The sequence below is a fragment of the Fringilla coelebs genome (genome assembly GCF_963513975.1).
Source record: "Fringilla coelebs genome assembly, chromosome: 2".
Lineage (NCBI taxonomy): Eukaryota > Metazoa > Chordata > Aves > Passeriformes > Fringillidae > Fringilla > Fringilla coelebs.
The window spans coordinates 101604780-101621396 of NC_140029.1; the positions used below are offsets into that span (position 1 = coordinate 101604780).

Below are 16617 nucleotides of genomic sequence, written 5' to 3' on the forward strand. Positions count from 1 at the left end.
GGAACCTGCAGCAGTTCACAGACTGACTGGCAAGAGCCAGCAGCTAGGGTTTGCTTTTCCTTCTTGCTCTGGTCCACGGTCGGGAAAGGGTTTGGAGGAGAGGTCTGATAAGATGTTCCTCACTTTGGGTGACAGAGGATGAAATTCAACTGACATTGACAGAAACTGAGTAGGAAGTGACTGCTGAGACACCACTGGAAAAGAAGGATTTCATAGGGTTTGCAGGTGCAAACCCTTTGTGGTGGGTTTCAGTGCTGGCCAAACGCCAGTGCACTCACTAGAATGTACTTACTCATTTCCTGCTGTGAGATAGGATTAGGAGGAAGGCAAAGTAGGCTCAAAAGTTAAAAGGATATAAATAAAACTTTATTAACAGTAACTAAAAAAAAAAAGGATAATAAGAATCAGAATAAAACTTTTACAACACTTCTCCTCCCCCTACAACCTTTTCTTTCTCACTCACAACACACAGAAATAATTCAGTATATCACTTCTAGTATAGCTTTTCTTCAGTTTACTTAGGGAGAGGAGTCCCTCTAGTAAATTTATGGAGACTTTTCTACAAGAAAACGGTTCTCTTGTGGCTTCTAATTTTCACTAATAGCAGCCACACAGAAAAATTAAGTCTGCAATTGTGGAGTTCCTACCATTTTTCACAACTTTCCCCACAGCTGTGGTTATGGGCCATGTTAAGTTATGGGATACTATTTTAAGGATGAGCTGTTCAAAAGCAAAGGTTCTCTGAGATCATCTTCATCTCTGAGAAAAGAGGTCTTTTTCTTCTCTCCCTGGGGGCATAGGGTCTTCATCACTTTTCTCTCTCTCTGTTCAAGCTTTTTATGAAATTCACAGCTATTTCAACATTTGCCTGCTTTAACAAAGGTTGGAACAATCCATCCCCCATAATTCTTCAATGTATTATAGGGAAAAAAAAGTTTGATGGATCAATTACATTTTTCTCTATAACTTTATAATAGGATTTCAGTCCTAAGATTAAGGCATCCCCTCATCCCTCCCATCTCGGACTTGACTTCTTTTTCTTCACTGATCTCGGTGTCTTTACGTTGCTTCTCCACATGTCTGCACTTTGTCCTTTTCTCTCACTCAAGGGAGGATTGAAGCACTGAAGGAGTCAGTATCTCGCCCAGGGCCTGCAGATGCTCAGGTGGCCCTGGCTGGGCTCAGCAGCTTGAGGCGGGAGCTGTGCGGGAGCTGTGCGGGCTGCGGCTGGGCTGGGACGGTGCCCGGGATATCAGCGGCCAGCCCAGAGCTCAGCGGCCAGGCCAGATCCCAGCGGCCAGCCCAGAGCTCAGCGGCCAGGCCAGATCCCAGCGGCCAGCCCGGAGCCCAGCGGCCTGGCCAGATCCCAGCGGCCAGCCCGGAGCCCAGCGGCCTGGCCAGATCCCAGCGGCCAGCCCGGAGCCCAGCGGCCAGCCCGGAGCCCAGCGGCCAGCCCGGAGCCCAGCGGCCAGCCCAGAGCCCAGCGGCCAGCCCAGAGCTCAGCGGCCAGGCCAGATCCCAGCGGCCAGCCCAGAGCTCAGCGGCCAGCCCGGAGCCCAGCGGCCAGCCCGGTTATCAGCGGCCTGGCCAGATCCCAGCGGCCAGCCCAGAGCAGCCCAGATCCCAGCAGCCAGCCCAGAGCTCAGCGGCCAGGCCAGAGCAGGCCAGGTCTCAGCAGCCAGCCCGGATCCCAGCGGCCAGCCCAGATCCCAGCGGCCAGCCCAGATCTCACCAGCCAGCCCAGAGCTCACTGGCCAGCACCTGGGGAGGGGGGGCCGATGGCTTCTCCTCCCCTGCCTGGTGGTTGTGTGCGAACCCCAGTGGTGGCAGAATCTTGGCCGAGCCGGCCCGGTCCCGTCTGCTCCTGGGGCCCGGCAGAGCCCGGCTCGGCGGCGGGCAGGGCTCGGGCGCAGCAGCAGCAGCAGCAGCCCGGGGACAGCAGCCGCGGCACAGCCCGGCCTCGGCCCCGCGGCCTCCCCGGCCCTGCCCCTGCCCGCCAGCCCGTGGGCCCGGCCCCGCAGCACAGCCCAGCCGGGCAGAGCCGGCCCAGCCGAGACAGGGGGGCCGAGCGGCTATGTTATACATGGATAATGAGATGATTGTCTCTCGCAATTAAAGGATGAATATTGTGTGAATATTAAGAAAAGCTTTAGTGATGTATAGTTATGTTATTGTAGTTTAGATGTCCTCTGCTCTCCCCACAGTTCCCTTTTCCCCCTGCATTGTTGCCATCAGACAGCCGGGGCTGTCTAGGACAGGTACAAAGAAGGCTGCACATGTGTCCCTTGCATGGGGCAGTGGGGATGGAAAAGCTCAGGGGGTGCTCAGGGGGTGAGGCATGGCAACACCTGGCCTCCAATCGAGTTACAAGAGAGCAGTTCCACCGATAAATGGCAAAGAAGAGCTGACTGACAGACTTTGGGAGGGCTGGGCTGGCTGATGCAACCCCCAGGGGTATAAAAGACTGAGCATCCATCTTGAGGATGAACCGGCTATGTGTTATCCATGTGGTCAGTTCCCAATGCTGCAGCTTTTTCCTGACATAGTCCTTTGTTGTATTTTTGTTAAGGTACCTTTTTTACATTTTCAAAATGAGCAGTTTTTTTCTGACAGTTATCTGCTCCCAGACCGGAAAAGGCAAGGTTGAATTCCCAGGACTTTTCATTTTTAACATGGGAGTTCACAGAGGTGTATCAGCTTTCTCAGTGTTTTAACAGATTTTCAATTCTCAAAGCTAATTACTGTTTGGTTTTTTGGTGAGACAGGGAGGAAACTGCTAGCAGGTTCTCTTGGAACATAACTTCTGTGATGCAAAACCAGCATACCCTTTGGCATTGTTGGGACGGGACAGCCCTTGCTATTTTGTGGGCAAAAAAAGCTTGATTCTCCAATCTGTGTGAGGGAGATGCTAATGACTGGGGCTTTGAGCAACGTGGTCTAATGGAATGTGTCCCTGCTCATGGCAGGGGGGTTTGGTTACTTACAAGGTCCCTTTCAAATTGGGCCACTGTCTGATTCTATGACCCAGTGTCTGACTGATGCAGGTGACACTTGCCCTGCAGATGTGTCTTACCAAGCCCTTGCCATGCTAAAGTTTCAACACCACTTTAAAGTGTAAACTGCTGGGTAGCCCAAAGCCAAAAATATTGAAAACTTGGGAAATCAGCCAAATGCTTTGGAGTCTTTGAAACTGTTTGCTGCCAGATCCCCTTTGGGAAAGGACAAAGATGGCAAGGACAGCACCGATCTTTCCCACTGCAGCTGGAGTCCTCTGAGAGTCTGGTTTTATTGAAGCAAAGCCCTGAGCAGTAGAATCAGTGCATGCCCTTCCCTCCTGCTTTGGCATTTGTTTCTGTCCAGGCTCTTCTTTACAGTTCAGCTGGCACAGCTACCTGCTTACTCAATAAAACAGCTTGAGGAGCAGAGCTGGCTTTTTGAAAAGCACAAAATCTCTGCTATTTTTGTCCCTGTAAATCCAAACTTCCTAAAGTGCTCTGAACATCCAGGTGTAGAAAAATTGGGTGTTGCCATCATCCTGGCCACTTGCTGCTCATAATTAGAGATATTTGTAGTTAAAATCAGATCAAGATATCCTACAAAAAAAAAAAAAAAAGTTCTTCTTTTCCTTGGAAACCTCAAATATTTGAGGTTTGCCTTGCAAGGCGTCTGTGCTTTTCAAATGCTATTGCACACTGCTTACAAGGCAAGCTCTAAACCCAGAGCATCCAAAAGGCATTTAAATCTCTGAATAGCACAGTGCTCCCCAGTTTCAGCATCAGTTTCCTGCTTACCCCATGGGGATTGCAGATGGAGAGCTTGACTCCAGGGAGCATGCCAAAGCACTGCAAAGTGAAGCTCAAGACACGAAATGCTTGGGGGAAGGTGATCAAAAATAACGTGATGAGAGCCTAGTCAAGGGAAACTTTTCTGAGATTGTGATAATCTCACTGGTGGACAGTTCTCCTGAGAGCTTAATGGGTATTTTTCTATCCATTGCACCTTATCATGTCCTCCCCTTTTGCCTTGTCATAGTATTTTTACTGCTAGCCATGCCACCTGGTCCAGTGAAAGGTGTCCCTGCCCATGGCAGGGGGTCTGGAACTAGATGAACTTTAAGATCTTTTCCAATCCAAACCATTCTGTGATTCCATAAATCTGTGATTTATACCTCTCATTGCAGGGAGTATTACCAAACAAACGAAGAGCCCAGCTCTGTGGTGTAGTATTTCAGCCATGGGAAAACTGTTTTGGCAGTTCAGGCTTGTGTCTCTGGGACAAAACAGCAGGGAAATCTATGTAGATGTGGGTTTTCCTGAAGCAGGACTTAATTAGCAAAAGGAAATGAGGAAACCAGCTGCTCCAGCTCTAGAGGGCAGCACAAAATAATAAATAAAAAGCTGAACTTGGGTGATTTGAAATAATCTTCTGCATGACAAAAGCACCCCTTTGCAGTGGGAATTCTTCCCACTGGATCCAGTATATTCAGCACTGTCTACTTACAGCCAAAAATTCAGCAGCTCATCTGAAAATGCCTTTATGGAGGCCTTTAGCCCTAATTCCTGCCTCATGCCATGAAAATCCATCAAGGGTGTTGTAGCCAACGATGGACCCCCGCCTGCCAGCAGACTGCAATCACACTCTCATTAGTAGCATGACTGCAAAAAGAAAAGTTATTTCTTCCAGAACAAGTTTACAGATTTTGGGGTTTATAATTATCAGCCATGAATTTTAAACATTTAATCCACAAGCACTGTTTCCTTAAAGATGCAGAGAGGGATTTAGGTGCAGGAGCCTACAACCCTCCAGGAATGTAACTTGCAGGCACACCCAAAATAAACACACTGTCATGCCCCACGCACACAGCCAAACAATGGCATCGCCAATAAGTTACTTTTTCTCCAGAGAAAACCCACAGCCTGATCCTGACAGTTCCTCTGGCAAAAATCCCCCTGTCTCTCAATGCCTGCCCCAAGGAAGGGCTGCAGGATGTCACACAGTAGCTGACTCCGTCCGGAGCACAGCGGTGGCTAGGACCCAGCAAGAGCCCGGGGAGGAGTGGAGAGGAAGACAAGCAACATAATTTAAAGCAGACACTGTCCCAAATAAGGTTATTTCCCTGAAAATGCCTTCATTCTGAAGTTATGAGTGAACCTCTAGGTGTCCTGAATGGGTGAACATGAACCTGAAGAATAATTGCATCGATACCAGGACTGAATCGATTTTGAAGAGCTGGACATGCTTTTTAAAGCAATGATAAGCAGTGTTTGGGGAAGCAAGAAACCCTTGAAACAAGGTAAATGTGAAATAGTCACTCTTTTTTCCCCTGAAGGCTCGAACTTAACAGGAAAGAGTCTTGTGTGGAAAAGGATCAGACCCTGGGGAGTGTGGTTTTTGTTCTGCGTGTTCTCTTGTGTTTAACTTTTCTTGGCACAGAAGAGTATCTCCGTTAATTGTCTAAGCAATAACAAAAATTACGTTTGGGGGAAATCTGGAAAGTGCTGCTTTTATTAGCTGCAAACAACATCTGTGAAGTAGTTTCAGGATTAATATTGTGATTGAGATGGAGGCAAACGTTGTTCTGAAGTGGAAACTGGGAATAAATTGTTATTATTCTATAGTATGAAATTTGTATTGAGGCAAATTACTTCTTCTGTATTGTATTCTTCTGTACTTCTACTGTGTTGGGGTCTTCTCTGCCTTCTCTGCCTTTCCTACTTTTTAAATGGGCATGCTGACATGGTTAGGGTATGCTTTTTCTAGAATTATTTGGCTGACTTATTAATACTCCTTGGAGATGATATTGACTTAAACCACCTGTATTTTTTAGATAGGGTTGACACTGTGATTTTGAAGTGCTGTGATGGAAAGCTGTGGATTTAAATAGAGTTCAGAGCTCAATCCTCTGAGTTGTGCTGGGGTTTCTATCACAGCTTCCAGTGGGAGCAAACTGGCACTGATCGTGAAGCTGCTTCAACTCTGAGAAAGCCTCAAAGCAACAAAAGCTCCTTCAAGTTGAGTTATTGCTGCTGCTGCTCCCAAACTGTTTTTGTAAGCTGTGGATGGAGGTCAATGCCAGCAGGAAGAGTTTAGTGTTGGTAGATGTCCTCTTGCACGCCAAGGAAATGGGGGTCCTGTAACCCTGAGCTTAGCACTGGGAGAGTATGGGGGGATGCTGAGACCTGCCCAGAGGGTAGAAAAGAGGGGCATGCACTGATGTGTCACACTAGAGGTTGCTGAGAAGGATCTAAAGGTTGTTCGGAGAAAAGCTATGCAGGAAAACTCCTCCTCTGGATAGCTGAACTGAAAGCTACCCTAGGAAGGGAATCTCCTGGAGCAAGGAGGTTGGGCTGTACTATGACAGGTCAAGAGGAAGTAGCTTCAGGTTGTGCCAGGGGAGGGTCAGTTTGGATATTAGGAAAAGTTTCTTCACCACAACGTTGCTAAGCACTGGCACAAGCTGCCCAGGGCAGTGGTGGAAACCCCATCCCTGTAGGGATTTAACAGATGTATGGATGTGGCACATGGGAACATGGGATAGTGGTGGCCTTGGCAGTGCTGGGAGAACAGTTGGAGTTGATGGTCTTAGAGGGCTTTTCCAAACTAAATGTTTCTGTGAGGACAGAGTCTATGCTGCCTTATGCTGGAAGAGGCCACCACATCCTTGATGAGCTCCAGTATGTGACAGCCACCTTAGAAACACCTTGAGGGACAGCTTCCTTGCTTATTACAGATTTGCCTTACACAGCAAACCATTATATCTTTTTTTTTTTTGGTGTTCAAATGCATCAATTGCTTTATAAACCTTAAATTTAGGAAGTTACAAAGTGTGTTAAGACTCTGAATTGTGTCAGGTTTATTATTTAAGAGGCAAAGAGACCTTTTTTTGCAGTGTCAGTGTGACAAGGGAAGACATTGCAGAGCACGTGGGCCACATACTGTTCCTCAGGGTGGTGCCCTGTTGTGGCTAATATCCTCAGCTTAATTCATTTTGTCTGAACAGAAAGGATTTCCCTTTGAGGGCTTGGAGAAAAGCCTTGTAATCATTGGTATGTTCATCTTCTATTGCCACCTCAGCAAACTAATACTCAGATGATAAAAATAGATTTCTCCTCCTTAAAGGAGGTTCCAGCTGCTCTAAGCATGGGGAATGAAGAAGAGAGGGGGACAACAGAAACATTATAGATGGTGATATTGGCAATTCCTCCTTCCATCAGATTAATTCAGCATATTTTGCAAACACTGATTCAATGGTAGAGAATTAACATCCTTGGTTTGGTTTTAACAGGGAGGAACACACTTCTGATCCCATTACTGAGACCCTTTCTTTCACCTTGGGGTCACAGGTCATCATCCCTCACTAGGGTTTTCTTCTGAAATGGAAGGAATACACAACTGTACATAGAGTAGCTGAGGTCTAATCCTTCCCAGTTTCTCTGTTCCTAGTACACAGCTCTGTTCTCTGGTTTGGGAGGGTAGAAATTGGAAGATTCCCATCAAGAACTTGTTGGCATTGCTGTTCAGTGACTATCAGTGCTGTAAGGGGGCATCAGCTGCATACATCAAAGTGACTAAGCAGAGGGATCTCCATCAGCTGAGAATGATCCGATCTCTTTTGTTTCCAGCAAGTCAATGCTCTGTGGATGGAAGCCACTGAGCAGCACTACATGTTGGCAGTGGCTTGTGCATGGGATTGGGGTTGCATTTGGAGCTGTTTGAAGCAGGAATGCTTGCCTTTGGCTTTGGTTCTGGTTTTCCCTATTGTCCAGTGACAGGCCTCCCAGAGGTGTTTGCTTCTTTTGCAGTTCTGTGCTCTTTTATGGAGTGCTTTCCAAACAGTTAAACTCTTATGAGTTATGTGTTTCACACAAATCCATTATATTTTATATTTGTCTCTTTGTAAGGCTGACGATCTGTCCTTGTCCGTGGCAGGGGGATTGCACCAGATGGTTTTTAAAGGTCCCTTCCAACCCAAGCCTGAGAGAGTTCGAGTAGCATTTGGACAACACTCTGGGGCACAGGGTGTGACTCTTGGGGACGGTGCTGTACAAGACCAGGGATTGGACCCACTTATTTTTGGGGGTTCCTTCCAGTTTTCCATATTTTGTGATTCTGTGGAACATATGGTTCTATGGTCTCCTGTCAAATGTACTTATAAGCCTGGCCATATCTGGTGTAAAGTGAAAAATCTCAGTCCACTCCTCTTCTGGTTTGAAAGCAAAACCAGTGAGAGACTCCAAATCAGAAATGCAATTTTTTAGGAAAAGGAAAAAAACCCCAAAATACATGCAATAATACAAAAGAAAAATCACTGACAGAGTCAAAATACAATGTGACACCCTGCTAGTTAGGGTGGTGGTAGCAGTCCGGATGAAATTATCTTGTTGAAGTGGTGATCCCATAGAAAAGATCTAGTAGCTCTTGTCCTCTGGAAACCAGTGGGTAAGGGCAGCTTGTTCTGTCCCAAAACCCAGATTATATCCAGGTGGGGGTGCTTAGCTCCTCCCCCACAGCAGAGCATCTCCCAATGGACTGATATCATTCTGTGTGTCATGTGGTGGGTCCATTAAACAGAAATAGCTCCTCAGGGAGTTATCTCTGAGCCATGTGGCCAGGCATTGATGGGCCCATTAACAGGAGAGAAGGAAAAACAATGCTCCAACAGCTCTTGAAGATGGGAATAGAATATATCTTAATATTGTAACCTAGGACAACTCCTCAAGCTGTTGGCATTAACTCGACAAGGATACACATGTAGAAGCTCTTTGACGCTCTGGGATAAGAGGAGTAGAAAGTGTTGTGGATGGAAATGACAACTGTTCCCACTTCTGGTTGTTACTGAGTGGCACCTATTGGCTTTGCTCAGGACATGGCACCCAAAACTTATGCCCAGTTGAAAGGATCAGTGCTGTGTCTATGGGGCGTGTGAAGATAACTCAGTCTTCAGTAGTTTTCTTTCTCCATGGTGCTCAGCTTGAACATCTGGACTCTGTTAAGTGTCTTGGGTATCATTTAGGCAGCAGCTGAAATCACACTGGGGAAAACCCATTAAATGCCTTGGACCTTCCTTTCAAGTCCTCAGAGATGGCTTAATTTATTGCACTGCTTGTGTCCTTCTCCATGTTGGATGATGATGACCTGGTGCCAACTTTTGCATGTGTTGACCACTGTGTCCCATATGAAATCTAACTGTAATTATTTTTACCCGCAGAGCCATGAAACTGTACATCATCTTCTTCCTGGCAGTGGTGAACAAAGAAACCTCTAACTACCAACCCCCTGAGGGGACATCCTGTGAAATGGTAAGGTTGTCTCTCTACTTAGGTCCTTCGAGATCCTGAGTGAGGTTGGGATTCCCTTGTTACAGGCACTGCACAAGCAGCTGCAGTCTCTGAGAAAGGAAACCCCCAGGACCAGGCTTCCTGAGATGGCAGAGGTGGGATTTGCAGGTTTAGGGGACAGGTTTAGTCTGTCCTCAGGCTGTGTCCTTGTTGTAGTGACAGCACACAAAGGGGAGCAGGGGGAGGGACAGGCAAAGAAGGGTAATTATCTCAGCTTTTTTCCTAAGGAGGAGCTGGTTAAAAGAAATTTGACTTGATTTCCCTAACATTGTACAGGGTTTCTGTGGCTAAGACAGAGAAAGAACTTAGACTTAAAATTGGCTTCTTTATATCAGTTGTTCTTTGTACTTTCATTAAAACATCTTCTGTGACATACTTCCATACCAGCTCTTTTGTAATAACAAGTAGACAGACCTCCTCTGCCCTGACACGGCATTTCTGCCAGGAAGTTGTACCTGACTTCCGCTGGAGTGAAGAGAAATGACAAAGAGAGCAAAGAGAAATTACTCTTTCTCCAGTACAAAATCTGTTCCTTGAATTTTTGAAAGCACCTGGTACAATATTATAAATGTTATTTGCAACTGAGCTTTCTCCCTTCCCTCTCTAAGTGCTTCTGACTGTACCAGAATGTTTAAAAATACTTTTTTTCCCCCCCTTAAACACTGAAGCTGTTCAGCACAAATCCTCAAGAATTTCCAAAATAGGGAAAAAATAATTTGCTAGCTGTACACATCTCCCTTGTGGGACTCATTCCATTCCTGCCCACCCTGCCATATTGCTGCACTTCCTGAATTCCAAAGAAATTAAGACCTAGTGTATATATAAAAAGATCTTGGGAAGGTGACTGGGTAGCTCAGCTGCTTGGCTGGAGAGGGAACTCTGATGCAGCCACTGTAAACAAGACAGCCTGGGTCCTATGTCATAGTCACATGAAGGCTGGATGAGCCATGCAATAATCCAAGCAATTTAATCTCATTTCTTGATGGGTCACAGACCAGGCTGATTGCTGAGAAGTAAACACATGTTTGCTTGCACTACTCCACTGTAACCTGCTTTCATCAAGCCAGCAACACAATTACGCTGGGATAAAATGAGCCCTGACAGAGAACACACTGCTGTCAGGGGCCAGGATGCTCATCTGATGTAAATCAACAGCTCAGTCAGTGTTGCTAATACTGATTGCCTTCCTTCACTGGCATTTGGTGTGGATCCAAACACAGCTCAAAGAAAGAAGGAGCTACTGGATTAGCTGGCTAGCTGACATTGATAGTCCTGCATTGCATCACAGACAGCCTCACTGTCTTATATGGTACTTTCCCTGTGCTGACACCTTTAGAATAGCAAAGGCTCAGCAATGGAAACTTTAATCTCAAATATCACGGAAGAGGCATGAGTCAGAAACCTGTGCCACATTCTGAGTCACCACTGATGGCTCTGTTGCTGAACTAAACTCTCCTACAAAAGGTTTTAGGAAGTAAGCAGTCCCTACCAGACCCCTGACATGGGGATGAATGGCACTGATTATACCAGGTACAGCACATCTATCAGTTTGTGAGACAATAAGGAACAGAACAAATGTCAGGACATTCTTCCTAATTCACATTATTTTCCAAGGATAGGCAAAGCTTCAACTGTATCATATTTTACCTCCCAAAGAAAGATGATTTCGCTAATTCCTGTTAATTGGCAAAGGAGGAAATTTCAAATAATTCATAGAAGGGAAGGGATTTTAGAAAATTCTGTTTTACCTTGCTTTGAGGTGATGCAAGGACAGATGCATAACCAGATGTCATAGATCAGCTGATGCCAAATGCTAAGGTTTGATTGTGTAGCTACGCCTCTACCTGAGCAGTTCTTCTAAGAATGGTCAGGGACACCATACAGGTACAGGTCAGTGCCAAGTGGCTCCAGCCCAGATTCTTGGTTCAGATGTTCATGAATTGATAAAGGGGAACTCAAGGGCAGGCTTGAGTCCAACTCCTTTTTGTAGGGCTCTTACTGAGGTGGCTGACAACTTCCACTCAGTGCTGAGCAGTGAAGAACTGGAGTCAGAAACCAAATGATGCCCAGCTTTTGAACTGTTGGGTAATTTGTTTGTGTTTGTTTTTTTTTGCCAGCATCTTAATGGGACCAAGTGGTCCTCACCCTCCAGTACTTCTTGACAATGAAACAAACTGAAGGCAGCACTGGCAAAGGTGATGAAATCAGAAAATGAGATTGACTAAAGTCTATTTTCCAGTCTCAGGCTACCAACCCATTGGACTAAGGGGTGAGAGGCAAGCAGATAAACCAAACAGATGCTGTTTGCTCCATCCCACAGAGACATGCTTCATCTTTTTTTTCTACTGCTCATGACAATGAAATTCATGCAGTTTGAGCCTTGGGGGAGAAAGTATGGTGCAGAAGAGACAAGATAAGAAATTTAGTGAGGATCAAAATAGTCAGTGAAAAGGAAGGAGGGTTTAAAAAGAAAAATGAGAGGGGAAATGTTATAGGGACAAATGGCAGACAGTGTGAGGTGTAGATTTTATTAGTCCCTTTTATCACTGGGAGGGTTCCATTTGGTTTTTAATCTGCAGATTAAAAACCAAATCATGCAAGATACATGGTGAGCAGTGGCTGACTTCTCCCCCATCAACTTCAATGAAAAGCAGATTGTTGGCATTGGCAGGAATTGCATCAGGACTTTGGTAAGATTCTAGCTGCCCAGGGGGAATGGAAGGTGCTCAGCACTTGCTGGGATCTGGCTGACAGTGTGAGAAGAAACCTGGCATCTGCCTTAGGATGCAAAGCAGTTTCTGCTTTTTCACTCTGGATTTTTGTATCCTCCTGGCTTCTTCCTCTTCCACAAATGAGTAAGAAGAGGTTTCCTGCCCTGCTATTCATGCCTAGGAAATAAGGCCAACTCTGGGCATAATTTAACTCAAAAAGAGGAATTGTACAGTGACTTTGGAGGAAAGAAATATTTTCAGGGAGAAGTCAGAAAATTTCCTTCCTTTTATTTTATTTCTATTTTTTTTTAGCTGAGGGAGATTTGAGTGAGTTGGAGGGAAAAGAGGAAGGGGTTTAAGTTTTAATAGGCAATTTACTTGGGATCATTGATAAAAATGTGTCATGGGAGCAGCTTGTGTACATCTAGAGTTTGAATGAGCACTTGCACTTCTCTGGCACACTCTTGTGTGGTCCCCAGAACTAAGATGATGCAAAAGAGATTCACAAAATGCTGACTAGTGCCTCACTTCTGCTAAACAGATCTGCTGCTTCATTCACCTCAAAGTTCATATAAAACAGATGGGATTTAATATCTGCTTGATTTCTGAAAAGCTTCGTGTCATGGAATCCGGATCCCTCCTTCCTTCCTTCCTTCCTTCCTTCCTTCCTTCCTTCCTTCCTTCCTTCCTTCCTTCCTTCCTTCCTTCCTTCCTTCCTTCCTTCCTTCCTTCCTTCCTTCCTTCCTTCCTTCCTTCCTTCCTTCCTTCCTTCCTTCCTTCCTTCCTTCCTTCCTTCCTTCCTTCCTTCCTTCCTTCCTTCCTTCCTTCCTTCCTTCCTTCCTTCCTTCCTTCCTTCCTTCCTTCCTTCCTTCCTTCCTTCCTTCCTTCCTTCCTTCCTTCCTTCCTTCCTTCCTTCCTTCCTTCCTTCCTTCCTTCCTTCCTTCCTTCCTTCCTTCCTTCCTTCCTTCCTTCCTTCCTTCCTTCCTTCCTTCCTTCCTTCCTTCCTTCCTTCCTTCCTTCCTTCCTTCCTTCCTTCCTTCCTTCCTTCCTTCCTTCCTTCCTTCCTTCCTTCCTTCCTTCCTTCCTTCCTTCCTCCCTCCCTCCCTCCCTCCCTCCCTCCCTCCCTCCCTCCCTCCCTCCCTCCCTCCCTCCCTCCCTCCCTTTTTCCCTTCCCTTCCCCAGACAAATACATTAATAACAAGACTTTTTCTCCAGTAAATTAAATGCTGCCTAAGCCTTTCACATTCCATTTCCTCTTGCTGCTGTATGTTCTTCCTAACAGCAAAACAGAACTTGATGGATATGTAAGGATGGTTGTGTTCATGTTTCCAATGTTCCTTATGAACACACACATAAATTTTGCCCTTCTGCTGGAAATTGGCCTGAAAAGACCTGACCCTAACTGCACATCCCATCTTTTTCCTTCTCAAAAACTGAGTTTACATAATTTGTGTTTTCAGTGTTGTATCACAGTGTCTTGTGTGGGTGGCTTCATAAGGCTCCCCATGCAAGTAGAAGGGAAATGTCGCCTTAGGAAAAGGATAGACATGGAAGATGAAAGTGGAATGAGTTTGGAGATTGGTGTCAGAAATGTCTCAGTTGTTGAATGGCCCTATTTGATTAAAGCTGCCTTGCTTGGCTGAGCCATGGCTAAGGGAGGGCATATTGGAACATGTGACTATGAAGGAGAGACAGGGTTTGTGCTATAGGATCCTTATAGGTTTTATACCTCCTTGCTCTGGAACCCATGTTGCCAACAGAGTGAAGCTCTTCCAAGCACTGCTTACTACTGCAAGTAGAGTCTGCAAAATCTAATACAGTGATGAAAGTGAGAAAATTAAACATCAGCACAAAAATGAGGAAAAGGTGCTTGATTGCAGAGAAACTCAGAACTGTTCAAATGAGTCCAGGAGAAAGGTACAAAAAGGAGAACTTAGTAAGTATCACATGCAGATCAAACTCTACTGTTTGAAGTCAGAACTCTCTTTAAAATGAAATGTTAGCTGCAAAGGAGCTAATTGGGATTGCTGCTCTTGCTGTCTGAATGGTCAGAAAAAATGATCAGTGTTTCAGAAGCAGCATCTGCCTGGATGCTGAGTGTTATTTTTCTTATATTTAATGCAAAGACATTTTTCATTTGTCATGTGACAACTCCTTTTCTCTTTTTCTGGCAGGCAAACTCTCAGGCATTTTGCCACAACAAAGACCTCCACCAAATCCCTCGTGAACTCTATCCAAATGTAAACAAAATAGATCTGTCAGGAAATCTGATTCAAAGCATTCCTGAAATGTCATCATCATTTTACACTTCCCTTCAGTGCCTGGATTTAAGCTCTAACCAGATAAGTTTCATCGCGCCTGGAGTCTTCGCACACATGAAGAGTTTGCTGGAAATAAATTTAGCCAACAATCACTTATATGAGCTTGCTCAAAATGGCACAGAGGGGATTGGACTCTTACCCAAGGTGGAAGTACTGGACTTGTCCCACAACAGTCTGTACAATGGGATGGCTGAGTATTTCATTAAAGAAGCTCCAGCACTGCAGTATCTTTCCTTGGCAGACAACAGTATTATAATGATTTCACAAAAGATGTTTCAGGGATCTCCCAATCTTGTGGAGATAGATCTGCAGAGCAACATCATCATGGAAATAGAAGAAGGTGCTTTTGAGACTCTAGTGAGCCTGTCCAAACTCAATCTCTCAAAAAATTCAATTACTTGCATCTCTAATTTTAACCTCAAGCAGCTGGAGATACTTGACCTTAGCAGGAACAGCATTGAGACCTTCCACACCACAAAATCAGATGATGAATATAGCTTAAGGTGTTTGGATCTGAGTGAAAACAAACTCTTTCATTTCCCAGTGTTCCCTCAGGTAAATAAGCTGGTGACTCTGAATTTATCAAAGAATTTAATCCAGCTCACTGCTGAATCCCCTCATAACGAAATGGACTATGTGAAAAATGAATGGCTAAATTCTTCTTTCCGTCTTCTTGACCAGAAGCAAAGTAGAAACAAAAGTTATCTTTATTTATCCCAGCTTGTATATTTAGACTTAAGTTATAATGAAATCAAATCCATTCCAGATGAGTTCTTTGAATCAATGTTGTCCCTTCACACCCTTAATCTCAGTAAAAACTGTCTTCAGGCATTTGCAGTAAGTTATGACAGTGCACTGATCTCTTTAACTGTTCTTGACTTGAGCTACAATGCTTTGCAGAACCTTCTCCTTGATGCTGGTGCATTGTCAAATTTGAAGGATCTCTATATTCAAAACAACTATCTTCAAACACTGCAGTTTGACATCTTCTCAAATCTTCCCAGCCTTAGACTGCTTAATCTACAAAGCAATAATATCAGCCTTTGCAGCATGTACTCAGGATTGGCTAAGCAAAGACTTGCTGGAGAGAAGAGTGGTTGTGTGTCATTTGTCAATTCTCCCGCTCTTCAGTACTTGTACCTAGCTGACAACATGCTGAGCATCCTACCAGCATACAGCTTCTACAAGACTTCTCTGGTAGTCTTGGACCTCTCCATGAACCCTGGACTGAAAATAGAACTTAAAGCATTATCAGGTCTGGAAAAGTCTCTGGAATGTTTGTATTTATATGGTAATAGCCTGCTAGATTTAAATATTGACTTGCCTTGTTTTAGTCACCTTAAACATTTAAACCTCTCTGAAAATCAGCTGAACTGGCTGCCTAAGTGGGGTAGTGACTCTCCACTAGAAGTTCTGGACCTACGGAACAACAGGTTCAGTACATTACAGAACAGCAATATTTTAGCATTAGAAAATTCACTAAAAAACTTGTATCTCACGGGGAACCCACTCAGCTGCTGTGGAAACATCTGGCTTTCATCCATGATCCAGAACAAAAATGTCCAGATCCCCAACGTGGAGCATTTAACATGCCAGCACACTCAGAATTTCGGGTACCAGGATGAAATGCACATCAAGAACATTAGACCAGAAGACTGTGAAAAAGAGGATTTGAAGAAAATCAATTTCCTTACTATATTAACACTTGTGTTGGTTTTATCTGTGATCATCATTGGTGTGGGTTCATTTTTTTGCTTCCGCAGGCAAAACTTTACCCATCAGTTTAAAGCATAGTAACACAAAATGTCTTGAAAACTGAAGAAATCAGGTGCTACACTGACAGTGTGTAGAAATAAAGGGTAAAATTCTCATCTTTGATTTTCAGCTGTGGATTTTAAATGCTTTTGGTGTGGCCCTGAATTATACCACTGGTATGCCTTGCAGGGATTTGAAGGAGAATTTGCCATGTTTTGCAGATCCATGGTTTAACTCAAAGAAGAGAAAATTGGCCCTTGTGTGCAATATATATTTAACTGAGTTTAATGTGAAGAAAGTCATCTCTGGGGTGAAGGCTTTTTAAAAAAAAATCCTGGAGCATGAATTTCAACCAGCTGACATTGAACTGAAATGTTTATATTTCTGAGAAAAACTGTTGGAAAATCACTGCATATGACTGCATTTCAATGCAGAAGAATAGTATATCTATTTTTAAAGGCCACGGGAGGTTAGACTGCAAAAAAGTGTTTT

At 44.7% G+C, this 16617-nt stretch overlaps 1 protein-coding gene across 1 annotated transcript; it reads left to right on the top strand.

Annotated features, from left to right (window-relative positions):
- Nucleotides 1–5200: 5200 nt before the first annotated feature.
- On the top strand, nucleotides 5201–16164 carry LOC311166234 (transforming growth factor beta activator LRRC32-like; the record flags this gene model as incomplete). The annotated part of the gene is made up of 3 exons (XM_084226100.1): nucleotides 5201–5293; nucleotides 9209–9299; nucleotides 14224–16164. Exons 2-3 carry the CDS (start codon nucleotides 9213–9215, stop codon nucleotides 16162–16164), a joined length of 2028 nt encoding a protein of 675 aa, XP_084082226.1. The 5' UTR covers nucleotides 5201–5293; nucleotides 9209–9212.
- Between the last annotated feature and the right edge of the window lie 453 nt (nucleotides 16165–16617).